Source organism: Salarias fasciatus, chromosome 20, assembly GCF_902148845.1.
Source record: "Salarias fasciatus chromosome 20, fSalaFa1.1, whole genome shotgun sequence".
NCBI lineage: Eukaryota > Metazoa > Chordata > Actinopteri > Blenniiformes > Blenniidae > Salarias > Salarias fasciatus.
The window spans coordinates 12356319-12378587 of NC_043764.1; the positions used below are offsets into that span (position 1 = coordinate 12356319).

General features: G+C 39.8%; 2 protein-coding genes across 17 annotated transcripts; one reads left to right on the top strand and one right to left on the bottom strand.

Moving 5' to 3' along the window:
• Positions 1–1012: 1012 nt before the first annotated feature.
• Positions 1013–5413, bottom strand: pfdn4 (prefoldin subunit 4). Its single transcript, XM_030118631.1, has 4 exons — positions 5308–5413; positions 4812–4919; positions 3745–3885; positions 1013–1423 (listed from the first exon to the last, which is right to left on the bottom strand). The coding sequence occupies exons 1-4, from the start codon at positions 5332–5334 to the stop codon at positions 1292–1294; spliced, it is 408 nt and encodes a 135-aa protein (XP_029974491.1). The 5' UTR covers positions 5335–5413; the 3' UTR covers positions 1013–1291.
• A 1906-nt stretch (positions 5414–7319) lies between these two features.
• On the top strand, positions 7320–21841 carry bcas1 (brain enriched myelin associated protein 1). Of its 16 annotated transcripts, none has more exons than XM_030118977.1 (17): positions 7320–7457; positions 7591–7650; positions 7888–7972; positions 8923–9455; positions 13208–13396; positions 14626–14685; positions 14856–14891; positions 15074–15289; positions 15415–15483; positions 16927–16977; positions 17203–17235; positions 17362–17430; positions 17709–17750; positions 18615–18734; positions 18849–18929; positions 19268–19489; positions 20749–21841. In XM_030118977.1, exons 2-17 carry the CDS (start codon positions 7612–7614, stop codon positions 20812–20814), a joined length of 1911 nt encoding a protein of 636 aa, XP_029974837.1. In that variant the 5' UTR covers positions 7320–7457; positions 7591–7611; the 3' UTR covers positions 20815–21841. The 16 variants fall into 16 exon arrangements, with proteins under 16 accessions (XP_029974837.1, XP_029974839.1, XP_029974840.1 ...); XM_030118979.1 differs by having other exon boundaries at positions 18618–18734; XM_030118980.1 differs by having other exon boundaries at positions 17709–17738.
• Positions 21842–22269: the final 428 nt, after the last annotated feature.

The following is a 22269-nucleotide window of genomic DNA, read 5'->3' on the forward strand; positions in this document are numbered from 1 at the left end:
TTATTAGACTCTATATTAGAAGCAAACTACAACAAAATTCTGGGTTTTTAATCATTCATGGGTCTCAACCATTAAGAATAATGTGAAAAAGAATAGCAAGTCCCGTATGCAACAGAATTACTTCTACGGGAGGTTGAAATGTTCAAAAAGCTGTTTGAAGGAGGCTCTGCGTCCCACACTGATAACCCCGGGTCTAAAGCCACAGTCCAGATGATTGATCACCCCCATGCCAGACCACACCGACGCAGGATTCCTGTAGAAGGAAAGCCAGAACGAGCACCGAGTGCATCAAGGATCAGACTTCTCAGAAGTCTCTGTTCACTGACCTTATGAAATACTCCATATATTGAGCCTCACCACTCTTAAAACAGCACAAGGAAACTATCATACGCTTTAATTATTGGGGTTAAACAAAGAAATGAGAAGCACGATGTTCAATAACTTAAAAAAAAAAAAAAATCTATTTAAGTTTCACACTGTGAATCAAATGAGCAGGAAAAAAAAAATGAACTTGTCCATGATTTTATTTTTCTACACTGGCAGTGGTAATAGAATTTAAGCAGCATGTGACAAATTCAGGTTTTCTCAGTATAAAGGCGTGTGAGGTCGTCTGTCACAGCGACTCCTACATTTTTGCTTGTCGAAACAAAAAATAAACTGCTGCAGTATGTTTGAACTTGAGTTAGGGGTAAATAAATTACCGCAGGGTTCATAATTGATCGCAGTATTTAATAAAAGAAACGTCTTTCAAGTCCACACTGATTTCAGCAGATCAATAAATAAACTTGCAGAATTTTACACGACAAACTCGTGGTTATTTTTTAAATATCTGATATCAACAACCGCACTATTTCATGAGGAATAACTTCAGCGTGTTAGACCGGCTGTCTGGGTTTGTCGATGCTTGGCATTGAGGTGATACTCAAGACTTGAATTGTTTTAGCGATCGCTACGTCACATTAATCTGCTGCAGTTTAGGCTGATATCCACAAGTTAAAACATCACACATCTATCTTTTTTCTTCTCTTCTTTACTTCAGTCAGACCACCACAGTAAAATCATTAAAAAAAAAAGCATCAAATACGGGACCACTTACAGATTATGTGCATTTATTCATGTGTTTACTGTTGCCTTTGTGAATTTCATTCCAAAACTAAAGTCGGCCACATCCTTTGTGAGTTTTAAACCGAATCCATCCATTCCGATGTTTGTTTCGTCGGATCGAGCCCCTGTTGGAGCTGATGCACGTGAATGTCCGTGTTGGAGCAGGCGTCAAAGTCCGTTTCACAGCTCAGCTTTCATCTGCCTCCAAGTTGATGTTGTTACCAAACTTGGCGTAGAGCTGCACCTTCAGATCGCCCAACACCTGCTGTATCGCCAAAACTCGCTCTTCAAGGCCTTTGACCTCCTGCTCCAGTGTTTCCTGGTCGCACAACACAGAGACTCTAATTACCCGACAGTCAGTGCTAATCCGAGGCGGTCAGCTAAAACAGACGTACGACATTTCTCTCCATCTAAAATACACTGAAAAGGTGAAGAAATCAGCTGAAAACCTGAAAGACAGCTAGTGAGACTAAAGCAGCACCACTCTGGTGCACTAGGTGGCAGTAGTGAGTCACAGTTCTGGGGATATTTACCTCTTTTTTTGTTAGTTGTGACCGAAACCTAAATCTTTTTTCAAAATCTGCCACTTCTGCTTTACTTGGATTGAATTTGGGGAAGATGATTTGGGGAATTATTTTACATCGATCATCTGAAAAGGAACTGTAACGCAATAAAATGTCAAAAGAATTTTCACTTCATGATAGAAAAAGTCAGTACTTTCCACTGGGTGACTGCAGCCACTGTGATAAATAAAAGTAAAGCTGGTTTTTAGATATTCCCTGCACGACTGCAGACAGAACAATATTTCAATTCTCATACGATAGCAGTGAAAATAAAGACTGGTTTAAAATCATCCAAAATAGACAATAATATCCAGCTTTTGTCATTCATACAATGACATTCAGGTACTTTTGACTGGAGGCATTCACTTTCTTGCTGTGTGCCATCAATCATGTATTATTATCGATGTAATCTGACAGATTGGGATTTCTACAGAGAAAAGGCTCAGTCTGATAGAAGTTCTGCAGGCTGCCTGACGATGATAAACTGATAACAGAAAATCAAAAGAACAGTTAAACATGGAAAATTGTGCAATTCACCGAGTCCCTGACGCTTATTTTTTTTGTCTGCATTTATAGTGCAAGAGTGAAATGAAGACAAAAATAAAAAGATATTCAAGGAATGTACTGCATTTTGTTCATTATTATTAATATCAGTGGCTTTTTATGCAATGCCTGTAATGCATATCAAACAGAAAACAAGAGAGTTGTTTCCTGAAGATAACCCCTGAACTATGGCTACAACTTGAGAATTTGAACAGAGCAACAATTAATCAACTTTTATGAGTAAAGGAAATGTATTTATATTGACTATATGACAAGCAGGTGTTATACAACGGAGAATGTTGAAGATTTAAAAAGGGGCACATTTGCGAAACAAAAAACAAAAAAAGGTCCTGGTAGAGTCTAGCGGAAAACCTAATAGAAAAGAGTCGGGATATTAATGTGATCTTTGGCAGTTTTTATAATAACTGAGCAGTTTTGACAGATTTCTCATTTGCAGTCTGGCGTGCGCTACTCAATCAGTTCAGGTCTGAGTGTCAGTCTGTGTGAGGAGGAAGACAAGCAGAGGCATTGTAGAAGTAAAGGATGACAAGGAGTGATTTAGTATCTTTTTAGCACCGACACTCTGCAGCAGTTTCACCCTAAAGGCGCAACAAAGAACATCTCCGGCGCCTCTTTTCGAAACTCCCATTTGATCAATCAGAGTCTTCAGGAACTGTCCGCTCGGATTCCATCAACTACTCTGACAATACGAGCAGCAAAAAAACAAACAGCACCAGTCAAAAGTTCTCCAGAGGAACTGAAGATGCTTCTTGTTTGATTTTGTCATTAGCTATATGTAATGACACGTAATACGTTTCTCACAAATCCTCAAAATTTCACTGTGAAAAAACACCCAAATGAAAGAATCTGTCTTTACTATAACGTCTGTAAAATCCTTTCAAAGGTCTGGAATTTAGCTTTATTTCGAAGAACATTTGGTCAGTTCAGTGACGTAAATTAATGTTAGCTTTTGGTCTTTTGTTGAAAGTCAAAAAAAATAAACAGAGATAAACAAGGAAGCTATTTATATAAATCTGCAAAACAGACCCAAATCACACATTTGTCATTATTTATACCTTTAAAACGTGTGGAAACAAGAAAGATTTATTCATAAAGCGTACACAGTATATGTGTTACAGATGAGCTTAGATTCTGTGACTAAACTCTGGAAGTTACCAAACGTTGCTATTTGTCCTGGAAAGGGTTAAACTGAGTGCCTTTTACAGAAAGGTATAAACTTGTATATACTGCCAAAAAAAAGGTGGCAAAAAGCTTTCTGATGTGTTTCTAACAGTTCCGGAATTAATCTTTTTGACTATTTTTACTACAAGAAAAGCAGATGTATTCTCTATTCTGGCGGTAGTTTAGGACTTTGAAAGTACAGACCCACAGCAGACTCTTTATAACATCAACTGCATGAACTTCTCACTCCTTTAATCACGTCACTCTTTATGCCAGAACCGTGGTCTTTCACTGATTAGTTCAGTTCTAATGGCTGATTAAGTTGTTGGGAAACTGTGTGTAGCACACCCACCTTTGTAGCTTCCAGCATCTCCTGCGCTTCCTCCTGACTGTGGTTGATGAAGACGTCTCCGATTTGATAAGGGATCAGAAGAGAGTCGTCGTCTAACATCATCAGGTCGTCGCTGGCATCCTGAATGTTCTGCAGCGATTTCTGTGACAGTTTCAGAAGGTGGTTACTACAGTATAAATAGTCTGGAGCTTTGTAGTGTCATGCTAATCAAAGCATTTATTTATAGGTGCAACAGATTTTAAACGAACAGAGAAAAGAAAAGCCTTGGTAAGGCCACCACCGGCAACTGTGGGTCACTGAAAACTCAATTCATCTGAACATTTTAATCCTTGTTAAGAGACTGCTTAAGACAAAGCAATGGCTCAAGTTATTACATACTGATGAATTAACAGTATCAACAGTATTAACAGTATCAAAGTAAACAGATCAGTGTCATCCTCGAAGCCTCATGTTCAAACAACAAATGGGAGTTGCAGATTTCAAGGCTCGCCTTATCATTGATGTTAAATGATCTTTGTCAACGATTCTACAAATAAATTCTGCAATGGTCACACTTGTACCTCTATTCAGAGACAAACGTCCAGTACCTTAGTTCTTGTGAGAGAGTGTATTAATTCATCCTCATGAGTAAGACTTTCTTCATAGTGTACACATCCTCAAGACAAAAACTGACAGTGGTGACCCAAGATCAGCTCCAGACCCCCGTGACACCTTATAGTATTATTGCATAGACAAAGAATTACTGCCTTTAATATAGATGTATATATTTCTTCGGGTTTGAGTGAAGTTTAATTCGGAAATTATTTACCTCCTAATTAAACAGCGTGGCTTCCCTTTAGGATCAAATGCAATCTCTCTGCCCCACTCAGAAAATGACTTGACAGATAAGGCTGGAGTAATTTTGAGATTTTATACATGACGAACTGCGAACTTAAAGCTAACAATGTTGAAGGCTCTTATTTTTATTTATTTATTTGATATGGACTTCACAAAGGCATTGGACAGACCTGATGCATTGCTTTCAGTGCAGCAGGACTGCTAATTTTCAACACCAGTCTTATACTCACCTTCTTTGCTTCTATCTCATTTTTCAGCTCCGTCATCCGATTCGTGTTTCTGGCAAATTTGTTGATCTTCTGCTGGTCTTCGAAGGTAACAGACACATCTTCAACCGCCTGAAGAAATGAATTAGGATGAATCAAACACATGAGCAAAGCTAACAGGCTACGTCTTCAGCACGAACGACGAATGTACAGATACTGGAGGACTAGACAGCCTAAATGGGCGCATCAACACCTTCCAACTCACCACAGCTTTCGTTATTCAGAAGATAAAAGTCACATTTATCTGTTTTCATCTATGAAGTGTTTATATAGTCGAGCTAATGCTAACGTTAGCCGCTACACGAGGGCGTGCCCCGGCTCCAAATATCACTGAATTATCATCAACTTGGGCTTATTTCTCACGCAGTTCCCCGCGGTTTATATCTGCATCGCTAACAGAAACATGGAGCTAATTCCTGTAAAACAAAAGTGCACATTTCATTAAAGATTTTTGACTTACTACAGGTCCCTTCAGAGTGGCTGCCATGTTGGCTTCTTCGGCTGACGGTGAAAGAGGAAAGTCAGCGCCAGCGCCCGCGCCCCCTAGCGGCACCTGGTGTGTTGACACCCCGTGTCGTCGCACTGCCATTCATTTGTTTACTTTTCTTATTATCGCGTCTGGTTGTTGACATTTGGCTTGACTGAACTTTTCTGCGTTTTTCTGCTGCTACTGTTGTTTTTTTTCTTACTTATTAGTGAATTTTTCGGGCCCTGCTTCCCCTGTGAGTTCTGCCTTTGGAGAATCAAACCTGTTAATAAACATGTGACCCACTAGGGAGGAATAAATGACAACAGTTACTATAATTGACAATTTGTATTCAACACTTTTTACAACAATTTTTACACTTTGCATTATCATTTTGTTATTCAAGATCACTCTCCTATGAGCAATCTAGAGCAATGAAATGTCTGTAGAAATATATCGTTGTGCAGGGATCACAGGTTAGAATCAAACTGATTATTTTACTGTGACTACACAAAAACAGCTGGAGAAATCAATAAAAAACACAGAGAAAAACCGGCAAAAAAGTCAATGGCATAATCACACTATTAATTTGCCAAATGACTGTGATTTTTGTCATGTTTGTCATAAATAGCATTGTAAATAACTGAACATAAGTCCCATAAACAGGCTTTGTACAATCATTATTCATGTCTACAAATAAGCAAAACCGCTTTTGATACGCCAGCCTAGTTACTGTACGAACCGGAACTGTTCCTATGCAAATATTCCCACTGCAAACAGTACTGCACCCAAGTTCAAATATTTACTAGATGGGTTTTTAAGGCGTGAATGCTATTAATTCAATTATGACTAGACTTAGCTGTATCACCTAAAACTGACACTTGCCTGCATCCGGGCAGCATAATGAGGAATCACTGTTGTTTTGACCCGAATAGCCATAAATCTGTTGAGTTAAGTATTTCAGTCATAAAATCAATGTCCCTTTTGTATCAGTTGCACCGCTGATAAAACTAGTAGGCTGTTCTGCGTTGGTACATGATGAAGAGTTTGCTTGAGGTCTCTCAGCTGCAAGCTCTGCATGAAGTCATAAGTGCACAATCCCAACAGGGGAATCCAACACCCACCTCAGTTTGCAGGCTACAAACTACAATTGGGACATTGTGCTCATGGATTCCAAGTCTTGCCATGAAAAAAAAAAAAAAACTTTCACAAATACTTGAGATTTCTGTTAAAAATGACTTCAATTTGCACTTCAGATGTTTGGTTGATTTGCATAGAATTAACTGGATTTTCAGGGAAAAAAACTTGTTCAGTCATAAGTTCAAGACTGTTGTGCCCCCCCCCCCCCCCCCCCCCCCACTGTAAAAGAGAGCAGATAAATTGAGAATGCTTTGCACACCAAAACTGCAAAAACAACAGGAAGACAAATTATTTTTGACCATTGATAGGCTTGATGCATTGACAGGGGCTTAATGATGCCTCAAAACAACCGTTCACAAGCAGATGATTTCATTACAGAACTGTCAGCCTTGATTAATCGGAACAATAAGACAGACGTTTGGTCTCAGCAACTCAAAACATTTTCCTCTTATTAGCCAGTATTAAGAAACCAATAAGGGATTTGTCTGATGAGGATTTGTTAGTTTCATTCATTTGATCTTATAATACAATCACACTTTCAAACCCCTGATGAACTTAGTGTTAAAATGCTCTGGAAATTCTCTTTAAATCAGGTTAAAACGACAGTGTCTGAAATGCAGATGAGTTTATTTCATGTAACTGGGTGCCAGACAGGTTTAGCTGGTCCAGCTTCCTGTTCCGTCTTTGGTTTGTTAACAATAGATGCTGAAGTCCCTTATCACTGTGTGACTGATTAGACTGTTGGCCTTAAAAATTTTGTCAGACACTTGAAAAATAGAATTTTTTTTAAGTTAATCATGTGCTTCGACCAATGAGTAACAATGGATCTTTAACTGGAGGACATCCAGTTCAGTCCTTAAAACAGTCACACCCTTTAAAAGTCCACGTATAATCGGCTGTTAACAACACAGCTGAGCAGGAGGAGCGAGCGTAGACAGAGAGACATACAGAATTTTTTTCTCCAGAGGAAGACATCCCTAAGTTTATTGTGGAAGTAAGATAAGGTAAGACAGGAGAATAACGGTAATATCAACATTTTAAAAGCACAGTCTGCTGATTATGTGAGTATATGTTGTTCTCATTACAAAGCTACATTTCTGTTTTGTTTGTTTTTCTATTTCTTTTTTGTTGAAGTAGCTTGTTTTGACTGGAGAGAAAATGGGAAACGAGAATTCCAAGAGCTCTGAGCTAAAAAAGGTAAAAACTATGTAAATGACACTACAGTCCTGCATGCATTGCATTTGGAACGAGTATACCCATTTCAGAAACACAAAGAGATTTTATTTCTTTGTTGATTTTCTGAAAATGCTTTAACTCTTATACATCTATTTATTGGAAGAAACTGTACTTCTCTTTAAAGTACAAACTGGTAGCAAGGATTGATCTGCAAACTTGACGGCACTGATATTTATTTGTTGTTTTATTTCTTTGTAGGAGGAGAAAATTCCTGAGAAACATGAGAACGGGCCGGTGAATGGCAGTGCCCCAAAAGCCACACCTAACGGACTGCTCAATGATGGTGAGTGCAATTTATTTCTAAGGTTGTGCTTGTTATAAAATCATGATATACGACATTAGCGTGTCATGGGAGAAGAACATGCAGATTCAATGAAAATTGAGTAATCTACTGCTCATCAGTCATTCAGCCTAATGCAAAAGGGAGATTTTTGTTTAGTCAGTCTCTGACTGGTAAAATCAGCCGATTTGCCATGCCTGTACTGGATTAGTCAGCAGTGCCTCTGTAAAGCTCTGTCAACACAGTGACTCCCGTCCGGATTGTGTCTTGAGTCTTCCAGTGTAAACTACAGGCGTAGTCCCATGGAGAAGGAGCAGCTACAGTGTGTATATCCCGTCACGGTGTGGTTTGAGTCCATGCAGCAGCATTAACACTGAGGAATGCTTTCTAAACTCTGAGTTTGTCTAAGCCTTGATGTTGATGCTGCAGATGCTCATTTGTCATTCAGCCATTTCACGACCCTCCCTTCCTGCCTCCTGCTTAAATATGTTTCTAATTTCAATTTGTATCAACAGCATTTATCACATATTTGTGTTTTCATATACTTTCTGTTGTAAAGTTGTGCTGCACTCAGCATTTTTTATTACATCGTTGGGATAAAAATTGTGTCTTTAAAATAATGTCTGTTGTTTAAACTTCAGGTGTCGGTTTAAATGCCCTCCTTCTGAAGTCATTAAGGAAGAAAATGTTAATTTAAAAATGCTTTAAAAACTTTGCAGATTTATATTTTTTTGAGGGGGGGGGGTTAAAATTTGTTTTTTTGCATAAATATCTTAAAGACTTTCAGCCCTGCACTATATATATAATATGGTGTAGCATATGGACCACATGGAGGGTTTAATTCTTAGTTTCAATTGTTGTTCAGTTTGTGTTAGTATGCCCATCTTGTTTATAACTGCACATCATTTTGGTCTTTTGTGTACTTTTTAACAACCCATTTCTCTGCGTCACAGTCAAGAACGAAGCTGCCGCCCAGCAAGACGGTCAACCGCCATCTGACGGCATCACCATAGTTCCGGCTGAGTATGTGATTATCGACTCAGAATCCCAGACTGCCAGCGATCAGGTCAGCCCTGAAATCCCTGACGCCACGACTGAGAAGCCTCCGAATGACGGAGCCGCCCCTGAAATCCCTGACTCTGCTCAAGCGACTCCTGACACCCCTGATGCCACCGATGTGAAACCATCCAACGATCAAGTCACTCCTGATACTCCTGACGCGACCAATGACAAACCTGACAGTGATCAGGTCACTCCCGACACCCCTGATTCCACCGATGAGAAGCCCGTCGAGGCTCCCGAAGCCGCCACTGTCAATGAAGAAGAAAAAAAAGTGAAAAAGGAAAAAGTTAATATTTTTAGCAAAATGTTTAAAAAGAAAGAGCAGCCGTCGCCTCCTCCACCTGAAGCTGAGACCGTGGAGGAAAAGAACACGTCAAGCGAAGATCAGTCAGATGTCAGTCCTCCGCCAAATGAACCACAGGTGGTGAGTGCACTCCTCTGATTGATTTTGGCAGCATTATATGATAAACTAATGTTTGTATTCTTAATAAACTCCGTCAAGACACTGAAATTATCCCAAAAAATTAGCATGTTTATAACTATAGTCTGATATATGCTGAAATAATACTTCTTCATAAGGGTAATTACATCCTGTAGTTTATCTTTAGTTAAATTCACAATTATGGAATAATGTTTAGAGAAAAACAGCCCCAATAACTTGTACATTCAGTACTAAAATTGTCTCTAAAAAGCTAATCGTTCTATGTGAAGTTTGCATATTGGCGCAGTGCCCGTATCACTTTTCCATTTTGCTCCCCCAACACAGAGACAATATTGTTAGTGTTCAGTAAAGGGTAACTGTATGGATGTCTCTGGCGACAATCAGTGTTTTGCTTCTCAGTGCTACAAATGAAATTCACACAGGAGACAGACATTTTTAAAAATATTGAATCCAAAAACCCACGAGAATGCAAATCGCTTTACATTATATCGTCACCAAAAGTCCTAAAAGTCATCCTTTCCACTGCATGGTGGTCACTAAACAAACATGACCGGTATGTCATCTAAACGTGGGTGTTGATGTTCATAATGAAGGATCCAAGAGCTGAAGATGGAGTCAGAGCGGACGTCAACGGTGGAGGATGCCAGTGCCTAACAGCGGAGAGGTGGACGCAGACGGACAGAGGCCTTACTGCAGACGCTTCAGCTCAAACTGGAGAAGACAACGACACCAACAACAACAACGCTGAAGGCCCAGGAGAAGAAGGATCGACGGCGAAGCCTGCAGCATCTTGGAGGGATCCGCGGGAAGAATTTGTGGATGCCTTTATTAACGTACTGTTGGAAGACATGACAAGTGGCACAACCGCGACGAGCCAGTCGGATGAGTTCATCATAGAGGGCATGTACGAGAACATGCTGTTGGGAGTGAAGAGGATGGATTTTACAAAAAATTTCAGGCCGGAACCGGAGCCACAAATGGCTGCAACACCTGAGTCTGACTCAAGCAAATCCATTACAGGAGATCACATCGTCCAGGAAAAACAGACTCGCAAGACGTCGCTGGCGGTGCTTTATAACCTTCCACCAGTGGTGGCGAATTGTATTGAAACAGTTTTGGCAGGTGAAAATGAGAGTGCTGACAACACCTATATAATCACATCAGAGTCGGCAGCAGATGAGGTAATTACTGGAGGCAACAGTGAAGAAGCTGGAGACATGTCCGCTGATGCTGTGCTGATTGAAACTGCTGAACCTGAGCCTAATGCTGTCACTCCCGAGGCCGCGGACGCAATTGGCATTCGCTCCCCAGATGAACAATCAGCTGTAATGGTGATGGGAGCAATCTCCGAGGTTGTTCGTGAGGAGCCAATCCCCACACCCGCAAACCGAGAAGTGTCCGCCGAGGAGGGTTCTGCCTTTTTTGAGAAAGAAATTCAAGTTAAGGGGGCATCAGCAAGCGAAGAGATCACTGCTGCAGCCAAAAATACACAAGAAATGAAGGAGCAGGCCAAACTTTGCCCTGCAGATGCTGATGGAGAGAAGCCTGCGTCCAATGAAGCTGTCAAACCTGCAAATATTCAACTTGAAAAAGATGTGACCGCCGATATGGCTCAAGAAATGGCTGAGAAAACACAACTCCATCCTGAAAGTGCTGATGAAAGTCCAGAAGAGGTCTTTGATGCCCCCATGTACCTCAGTACGATGGTGGAAGAGGTCGTCGACGCTGCGCGTTTCATGCCCCCAAATCAAGAACAAGAACAAGCGGAGGCTGCTCCGGAGGCTTCATCAGATGAAAATGAGACTGTGGTAGAGGGTGCTGAAGGACATGTCCCTCTGTGGGAATCATCTTCTAAAAGAAAAATCACAGGGGTTTGCTGCAGAGAGCAGCGGTATCGTCTCTCCGAAGGTGATCGGGACGCAGCCGGCTGGATGTCAAAGGGAAGACCAGCGAAGAGTCCAAGCCCTCGAAATAAAGTCGCACCTGGCAGGATGCTGAAGAACACAGGTCTGTCACTTCCTGAAGCCCCTTCAAACAAGCTTCAATTAGTCAAAAAGGCAAACAGGAAGCCTAAAGTCGCACGAGCAGGAAGGATGGACGCCACCGAGAGTCTGACCCCTGCGCTTGACTTCAACTCTGCCAAGAGACGGCTGCTCCAGCTGAAGCTCCAGTGCAAGACTCTGCTGGAAAACACAGAAGCTGCCGTGAGATGTGTCGATGCGGGTGCACTGGGGCCGACCGTGTCGTCTCTGAAGAGCCAGTGGATGAGAGTGAGCAGCATCCCACTGCTGCAGGTGTGTGTCGGTCCTCCGAAGATTATTGGAGATGAAATTAAAGACGAAGCATCATGACATTGACAGTAAACTCAATAAAAGAAGAATAAACTGTTGGACATACGTGAAAGTGTCGAGAGGTGCTCTACAAACAATGTGATCTCAAGATGTTTTGATTGGTTAACATATTTCTTTTGTGGAATTCCAAAATAGTATTTTGATGCCATTTATCTACCATTTCAGTTATTATTCTGCCTTATCAGTATTTATCATGTGAGAAGTATTTGTGATGATAAAGTGTATCTAGTGTTTTAGAAAAATGCTTTTCGATACACTTTGTGCATTTTACCTCGAATACCTGCAATGAATTATTGAAGTGTCCTTGTTACTGTAGCTGTTTTGACTGAACCACTGCAAATCTGAAATAAGCAACGACTGTATTTGTAATTTTTCTGAACAAATTTCTAACACAAAATTTTGAAACAGAATGTTTGAGGTAAAAATGAATGTGACAAATTCAAAACAAAAAAAAAAAAAAAAAAAAGGATTTTGGAATGTCATTATTGATCAGATTTTACTTTATAGTTTTTTTGGGGTTTTTTTTTTGTTTGAGTTTTAAAACACTTCCCAGTGTTATTCACTTTCACCTGTTCATGCACCTTTTCACACCTCAAAATCCATGAGGGGCATTTTGGGAGTATTTGAAGTCAAGTGTTTTACCAATAAATGGAAACTTCCAACCATATTAAGTTGTCCAACATTTTGATTTCATATGTTTTATCAACCTTTTTCTGATTTGACCCACCTGAGAGGAAACTGAACTGTATGTGGCTGCTGGAATAAGTGAATTTGCAACCTCTGCCAATGTCCCGAACTTGTAAAAACTAATTATAAAAGATATGTTGCCAAATAATGTTCCCTTGCTCTTGCAGTGTCACCAAAAAAAAAAAAAAGCTCAAATGTACAAAAAGATGAAAAAATGTAAATAAAAAAGACAAAAAACTGAATCTCTGACCCTTTTTTTCTTTTTTGTCTCTTGTATTCCTGATTTACTTTACATTGAAGGTATCAAATCACTTTCAGAGACAAATAAAGCTGAAGTAAAGCTGCAGACTAGTTAGATAACCCATGATGGAGGAGCTAAATTCATTCACAAAACAATCTGAGTTCATCAGTTCAGCCCTTTAAACCGCAGTCGTCCTGAGGACACAGCAAGGTATTTGGTTTTCCTGACATTTCTCAGGGCATAACTCTCACACATTGTTGAATATCAATGAGTGATGGGTGGGACACACACACACTAATAAAAGGGCGATTGTTGGCGATGCCCCCGAGTAGGCAGAGGCATGGTTGGAATTGTGCTCCCATCTCAATGCTGCGATTAAGACACTCGCCGCTCGCATATCAGCTGTGCTGCTCTAACATAAATCTCAAAGGCTAATTCTCTGTCATGGTGTATAGGAGACGGCTGACAGCCCAAAGCAGGAAGCCGAGGCACTAGTGGAGCCACAACCTGAGACTCCAGAATCTGCTCCACGGGAGGAGGAAGAGAAAGCTCCTGAATCCGAGGAGGCGAACAGTGAAGCTGCAGAAAGCCGAGAGGAGACGGGCCCAGAAGACAGCTCAGTTATGAACTTCCTCAAAACCCTAGTAAGTGGCACTGAGATGTGATATATTTACTCAATGTATGTCTATTTGCTGAAATAAAACCAGATCACTGAGAAAGAAGTGTAACTTATCTGCAAGTTTCTTTGATTGCAGTTATTGAAACAGCAGGATCAGTTATTTATAATGTCTCACTAAAGATCTGCCTGACGAGCCTCTCATCAATGATAAGTCAAAAAGCAAAAAGATGTAAGAATATTAATATATTTATTTTCATAGCACAAAAAACTGTGTTTTAAAAATGTTCTAACCAAAAAAATCTGTGAAAACAATGATAATATTTAAGTGTACTCTTAAAATAAAATGAACCAAACTTAATTATATACATATTGTAATAATAAAAAATAAATAAATAAATAAAATTTAGAATGTACAAAAAATCAAATTGTGCCTTGAAATTCTTTAAATGCTTGAAAAAAATTTCTTTTACAGTTTGTATTTTAAAACAACCAGCAGGTCCCAACAATTCTGAAAATATAGGGTGGGTCAAACCCAAGCATGCTTCAGAAAGGATAGGCAAAATCTTTAAATAAATACACTCACACACACACACACACACAGGGCGGGACGATAAACCTGGATTCATTTGTTTTCTGCATTTGTGATTTTATTCTCTGTAAAACTTTGGAAAAGACTATAACTGCAGAAGGAACTGAAGGTATCCATGACCAAAATCTGCCGCGACGGCAGCGCCTGATTGAAAACCTTGCAACAAGCAGCTATTGTATTTCCTCTTCATCGTGCTGTCTTTTGGATTCATGCCGTTTTAAAGAGTTACCATTGCCCTAGCCTCATGCTAATCGAGTCTTTGAACATGCGGGAATGTGGCGGCCCATTGTTCGTCCCATCGTGTGAGCTCACAAGGGAGGCCTGTGCGGTTGGAAGTTGAGATTTGTGAAGATAGAGCGAGGGCAGGCCTACGCCATCTCCGGAGCACAATGGCCGTCACAATGACAGCGCATGTACTGTATGTGCTCTGTCAGGGAGCTCAGTGTGCGTCTCTGTGGGCCTCAGTGAGCTTACCATAGAGGCCTATGTCTGCACCCATGAAAGGCTTCTGTTTCATACAAATAATTATTTTGCTGTTGCTGTTGCATCAGCTATATCCTCTGACACTGCAGCTTTGCTGTTGTATAGGTCAAAATCCCACAATGCATCATGATGCTACACGTTGCACATTATGATGCTTCTGCTTTTTTGTCGTTGTTGCACAGGTGAACACCACAAAAACATCCAAAAAGGAAACAGCTTCTCCTGATGCAGCAAAAGATCAGGTGAAAATATGTTTCTTTATGCATTAGTATAGTAAGAATCCAACGTTTCCTTTGTTTCCTTCTTTTGCTTATTGCATTTTCTCTATTTGCGGGATTTCACTGCTGATCTTTCTTTGATTCTATCTAACTTTATTTGACAAGCCACTCATCTTTTTTCTGTTGCAAAATAGTCCCAGACGGAGAGTCAACCAGCAGCAACAACTACTGTGAGCATATAGCCCTGAGCATGGTTTGCTTGCGTGACAAATCTCACAGTTCAGACAAAACTAATGACTTTCTGTGACTTTATTTGCTCATTAACTATAATACTTCAGATAGTTTTCTTGTTTTTTTTTTTTTTTTCAAATTAAAACCATAAATTTGTATGTGATATCGCTTTGTTTCACAGGTTGCACAGATATCTGAACCGCCTGCACCGCCCAAAGGGATGTCTATCCCACCGCCGCCTCCTCCAGAGCCACCGAAACTGGAAGTCAAAGGAGAACCGAGCGCCAAAGCTGCAAAACCGTCGCCTAAGGAAGAACCAAAAGCTGCGGCGAAGGAAGCCGAGTCCTCTAAAGGAAAATCAGCCAAAGATGCTCTGAGCAGCTTCTTCCGCCAAAAGGTAAAAGAAAAAAAGACAAAAAAAACCAAATGAATGCAGTTTCACGCTACACCTCTGGCAGGTTCTCTGCTGCATGTTCCACAGTGTGTGAACATCATTTGAAACATACCGTATGTGAATTTGAGGTACGGCTAGGAATCAAGACACCCAAACGCAAAGGCGCTTCAGCCAGTGGAGCCAAGACTGCAGCCGTGGTACAGTAGATGATTCTACTCTTTGACTGACCGTGGAGCATTCTGCTACTAACCGAGCAAAAAAGGCTGATCTCTGAGCACAAAAGGGGGTTTTGTTAAAAGCTTCAGAGAATGTGACTCCTTAGTTAGTGTCACTTCAGAAAAGGGGGAAAAAAAATACTTTAAACAATATGAATCTTAACTTAGCACAACCGTTTCTCCCAACCTCTACATTCATGTGAAATATTTAAATTAGTGAATTGCAAAAATCATTTTGTTACATCTGGTTGTTGTGCGTTCTTTCCAGTAATTAACAAATCTGTGTGCAGCGTCTGAAGTGCACGACAACAAACTTAACATTAGACTGAAGTGTAGGATGAGGAGGAACAGCTGACATGGCTCTAACAAATTCCAAATCATACCTAATCAACACCTTTACAGCTCGGTGATGAACACATCCCATCTTGCCTCTTTAAACTGTAACTCAACTAATTGACTCTTCGCTCATCAGGAAGTTGCTTCATTCAACCAATAAACTGTTACAGCGTACATCCATATAATCACTCTATCATTTCAATCAGTACCAAATAGGATTCCAGTGCATGGATCCTTCTCGTGACATGATATTTTTTTTTCCTTTTTATTACTTTATCCAGACAATAAATATGAATAAATAGAAGGAATGAAATATTATCCTTGAGCGCCTCATGAATTTACATGCTAAGCTGCAGACTCAGCATTGCTGGGATGCAACAACTTACAAGTAGTTAGAGACACAAAAATGTGAATAATAACTTAAGAGACAAACAATTTTCCCTAAGAATCCCACTTTATGCGTCTTGCCAGCAGTCCCAGGCCTAAAACTCACTGGGACTTCATATGTGTCACATAACTACTTGCTGAACATCCTAAATAACATTCACTGAAAAATATTTAGAATTTTGGTACATGAAAATACCAAAAGCTGTGTCGATACCATTTTGTAAAAAAGTATATTGTCTGAGTGTAATCCTTAATCCTGTGAAATAAGAGGAAGAAGGATGTTTTATTTCAAATTATATCTACGAAAAACACACTGAGACAAACTGAGCAATCATTTTGTCATTAAACGTGAGTGTAGAAGCTGCTGGATTAAGGACGACACACTAAGAACCCATTCTCACATTCAGGAATGTGCATAAAATTCAAGTGACACATTTGCCGGGTGCGGTGACTCCTTTAAAACCTGGGAACAACTGTGTGAACATTTCAAGATATTCCTGAAACTCTTAAGTTATTGTAGCCTGAGTTTTAATGAGTGTTATAATTTTCTCTGACTCGTCTGACACTCCTGACCAGTCCCTTTAGCCCCGCATGTCAACACACTGAATAACAATGTCTCCCTTGCTTCAGAGGCTCTGACGACATGCCTTTCCTGACTTGTTGGCTTTCACTAAAAGTAAGAATTCCTTCATTATCCTGCAGACAATCAAGGATGTGCCCGAACCAGCAGTACAGATAGAGGTACAGCCAGAGGTAAACGAGACAATCTGCTTCATCTGTTTCATTCAGGAAATGCTAAATGAGTCTGTGCTGGTTCGAACAGGGTATTTACATGCACAAATATAACATCGGGACTTCCTCTGACCCGAAAGCATCACTGAAGTCATTATAGTTATCATGGCACAAATCACACATTCTGTAGTATTTTATATGATCAATCTTCATTTGCATCTCAAACAAAGCAGTTTTGCTCTGCAGGAGACACCAGTGGAGGCGCCAGAGCCTGTGCAGGTAAATCACAGCAAGCCTTTTATGTTTTGTTCTTGTTTTAGGGAGTGGAGCAATCTTCTCATTTTCAGATTACATCAGCATTTCCATGGCTGTTTTCACATGTTGTAATCAATCTGCGTTTGTCAGATCGAAGATAAGGTTGATCTTCAGGAGGCAGCAGTGGAGGTGGCTCAGTCATTTGTAGGAGAAGTGCAGGTAAATGAGCCATAAATGAGGAGTAGAAACTCGACGGGCACCTACACTTTATCAAAATAATGTGTTGTTCCAAATGTAATATTCCTTTAACTCCAAACTAACACACACAATGTGATATTTGCAATTCACAAAAATGCACACATTCGTTTATCACAGAGGTTTGTCACTGCAGTCCACTGCTGTACACTGCACAATTTACCCAAAAACAAAAAATAAGTCAGGGCTTCTTTGATATTATTCAACAGAACAAGTGATAACAAACGTATTTCCTTTTCCAGCAAGTGTTTGAAGACTTACTACAGCCAGAGGTAGAAGCTGAGGTGAACTGCTGAACAGAAACCTTTTGGGAAACACGCCTATTTCCTGTCTGTTCTTTCTATGTCTGGTATTTATGCTCTTTCGTTTTCCAGTTTGGTGGCAGATTTGAAAACACTTCAGCGTAGCTCCAGAAAATGTGAAGATATATAGATGAGTACAAAAAAGAATTGACTTATCAAAGCTAAGAAATAGCTGATCTATATTTGGTTCAGACAAGAAACTTAATAGAACCACTTATGTACAATATTTATCTTGGTAGAGGTTTTAGTCTGGATTCAAATAAGTGGCTTTTTAGATGCATTCCAACTACTTGAAGTGATTCATTTCTTTTTCCTCCCTTTTAAAGGAAGCTTTGCAGGTGCATCTAAAACCAGGGAGATCATTGAAAAGCTCATTTTGTTTGTGATCATTAAGGCTTCTGAATGAAAACATCTTATCTTGTGTAATATTCTCATTTTTTGAGATGCTTTCTTTCTGATTTTATTGATTTATAAGCTAAAATGATCAAGAATACAGTTAAAAAAAAATACAAAAATGTACAAAAAAAGCCTTATCAGGTTATGTTTAATTAATTTAAGAGAGTTTCAGTCCGACTTTTCAATAATTCCTTCTCTTTTAGATGCATCTGTATTTACCTAGCACGTGGTGGTGTGGCCTCCTTTATTCTTCCTGGGACGAGTTCCTATCTGAAACTGATTTTCACTCTCTTTCCTGCCTAATGCTGGATACTTTCTCTCCGTCACCTCCTCTTTCACATCACAGGTGGCAGCTCCTGCTTTCACTGAGCCGGCTTCATTGATGCCCGAGCCTTTGATTTGTAAATATCTCACGAAGCATGTTTTCCTCTTTGCTGTTTTGGATAAAAGAAGGTGGATCCCTCGAAAACTGGCACTTTGGAGGCAGCTGCTAAACCAGAACCGCCGGCACCTGTTCAGGAGGAGAAGAAAACCTCAAAATCGCCTTTTCTTTCTCTTTTCAAGCCCAAAGTAAGCATCTCTTCACTTAAGCCTGTGTAAATGCTTTTAAACTTCTGCAAGTCCCTTGGTATGAATTTTGATCCGATCACTTCAGAATAAGTAACAGATTTATGTGAATTTGAGGCACTGTTAGATCACATGACCACAAAAGTCCAAGCAGCCTCCACAAGTGGAGTTCGCCTCCTCAGGAAAACTTCTGGACTGGTAAATACAGATCACCTCTTGTGAAAAGATGCATTATTAACCAGAATATTAAAACACGCTCTAAACGGCTTTGCTGCTGAAGGCGCGCTCTCTCTCTCCGTTTTCTGGCGTATTCGAACATTCAAATGACACATCTGTGCACGTGCAATCATCCTTCATAATGGTGAGATCACTAAAGCAAACGGTTCCCTAACAGCAGATGCACACCTTAATGTCACTTCAAAATGTCATCTCAAAGTCCATTTGCACTCAATGAGCGGCCACCGGTGTGCATGTCCTCTGCTGATCAAGAGCAGGGATGATTTAATCTTCTCTATTCCGTGCTGGAACATTTTCAGGGGGCTGCATCCAAGAAGGAGACCGCGACCCCGCCTGCAGCAGCAGCAGAGGCCGCTCAGGCAGCCAAAGCCAAGGAGGAACCCAAAGCAGCCGCCAAGTCTTCAGAGGTGGTCGTAGACAACAAGGCTGCTCCGGCGGCCTCCCAAGCTGCAGATGATGCAGCCAAGGGGGCTAAAAAACTGGAGAAGAGGAACTCCATCCAGGGGTTCTTTAAAAATCTGGTGAGGAAAAGCTCACAGTAGTGTAATGTTTGTTGTGATATGTATCAGCGTCACTGAAGTGAACTGCCACTCAGCCATTTCCAAACTGCAGAATTTCACTGCTTGAAAAACATCAAATCAAGTCTGACTGTTACAGTGAAATACAACTGGGATATGAGTATTCCTGAGAGGCCCATTTGAAAATTCCAAACGTGTAAAACAGAAAGCATGCAGAACGCTCTTTCTTTGGTAATTGAAGTCTGTTTCCCATTCATGCGCAAATAGTCGTTTAAGGTAATCGAGTAGCGCGCCCCTTTGGGAAACTAACTTCAACAACAACTAAATATAGGTCAGAAAAAAAGGAAGTTTGAAGAAAAATCGTTTAATTTGATATATAGATCTCCGTTAATTTAGGAATTCCAAAATGTAACCCTGAAAACTTTTTACCTATAGTAATATATACACTTTATAATATACACACTTTTACCGATAGATCACAAAGAAGGATGATCGATTCTCAACCATACAATAATTGAAAAACTTTCCAAATGCATCTGTATGTAATACTGGCACAGGTTCCTTCGGTGTTTTTATCGTATATGCTTTCTATAGGCATAACATAACATGTTTTTGTAGTTTACCTCCATGGTGAACTTTACAGTCTATGTATTGCCACTAGATGGCAGCAAACACAATTCAGAGTATTTACTGCAGCTTTTGTAGCACAAAAAAGAAATGCAATAAAAGATGAAGGTACAGAGGACGATCAAGAAACATGAACTCATGCCATGTTTATCCAGCTTATCAACTCCACTGATGTTTCACTACATACACTGACCCAAATGTTTTTTACTAGTGATAGTCATAATGTCTCACTAGACATCTTCAAAAGGTTTTCATAATCCTGTTGTCTCATCCCAGTCATTACAAATAAATATGTTTATGCTGTTTTTTTCCCCCCCCAATATCCTAAAATGTATTTTTAAAGAAACATGAATAACCTGTAATGGTTTACTTGTCCCATAAAATGTTACAAAATGAAGATACAGTCTCTCTGTTAAACATCAACCTGCCCAGGGACTACTGGTGGAAATTAGCATTCGGCTATAACCTGGCACCAAGCATTTCTCCTCTTATGGTTAATGTTTTGTTGTGCACTGTCCCTGACAAATAAATGCAAACCATACCAGTAAGTAACATAAAACACAAACAGGTGAGTACATGCAGCAGTAAACAAGGACTTTCAGAGTGTTTTTTTGTTTTTTCTCTTCACTGTGCAGAGTCAGAAACGTCACTCTACAGACGCCGGAGTCCAGACAGAAGCAGCAACTGAGAAAGCCAAATGAAACCACAACCAGACCTGAAGTTCACTTGTACAGACTCTCTCTCTCTCTCTCTCTCTCTCTCTCTCTCTCTCTCTCTCTCTCTCTCTCTCTCTCTCTCTCTCCAGCTCTTACTCAACGTTTCTTTCTGTTTCACTCTATCATTGCTCTCTCAACCCTCAATTACTCTAACTGTTCTTTTTTTTTTTTTTTTTTACTGTTCAGAATTTACAAAGCAAAGATTGTTCGACTGCTAAAGGAACGTGAACCGCAGTGAGCACGAGCAGGGTAGTGCAAGGTGTGGAGATCTGAAATGATCAAAGGCAAATATGTCAAGATATATATATATATATATTTTTGGTCGTATAAATGTCCTGAGAAGTATACAGCAGCGTGTGAAACCTTTTCCACAGATCTTCTCCTTGGTTCCAAAATCTAACAAACTTGACTTTAATCAATATAAAGTTTCATGCTTTGCTTTAATAATTGTTTTTTTTTTCTCTAAAAATGTTGTTTTCTGTAAAAAAAAAAAAAAAAATCAACATGGGGTCTATTTTTCATAATTTTTCACAGAAAAAAAATCATGTTCTTGCAGTAATCCTCTGCTTACTTTGAGAAAAAAAAAAACACTAGGAAATGGAACCCCGATATAAAAGAAATCCATTAGGATTTGATAGATTTGATATTAAGAAGCATGCTCGTTGCACTAATATTTAAACTATGTTTTTGCTATGAATAAACTAAAGCACAGATATGCAATAGGGTCTCACATGATATCACAATCCTGACTGTATTACGGGGAAATGACTGTAAATGTCTTACTGCGGTCTCAAAAAATCATTTTGTGGAGCAAATGTGTCCTTGTGGTACGTTTCGCAATCATCACAAACCAAAACTGATTTGCTTTTCATTTGATTTCGGCACTTTGTGTTTATCTCAAGTCTTGTGGTGTGACCTATCTGTGTAATTAACATGAGACTTTTGTTTGCCTGTATGTACGCTTGTATGTGTAACATGAGCTACCTTGAAGTCAATAAATACATTCAGCTTTTGTTTGTCGTTGACAACTGTGCCACATCCTTTTTTAACTTCTCTATTTATCCTACTGGGAAATATTTTTAACCTACGTGCACATATCCAACTCCTCATGTGTACCTTTTCTGTTTTTGTTTAAAGTGACACCACTATGGCTTCCTGAGCATGACCCTTGACCCCAGCAACTCCCTGCAGCACCATAATGTGGCTGCACTTCCATATTTTAGAAAAAATGCTGGTCAATGAGGGAAAAAAAGACATTTTCCTCAAGGGGATTAATAAAGTACGATTGGTTAAACTATCGGTGTGACATTGGAAGCCTAATGCTAAAGGACGGAGGTTAAAATGGAGAGGAAATATTAAAATATAGACTCAAAATACCAAATTTACTCTCTGTGTTGCCTTAAAAACTACAAATATGTCACATTTTGTGTTCCTTCCGCG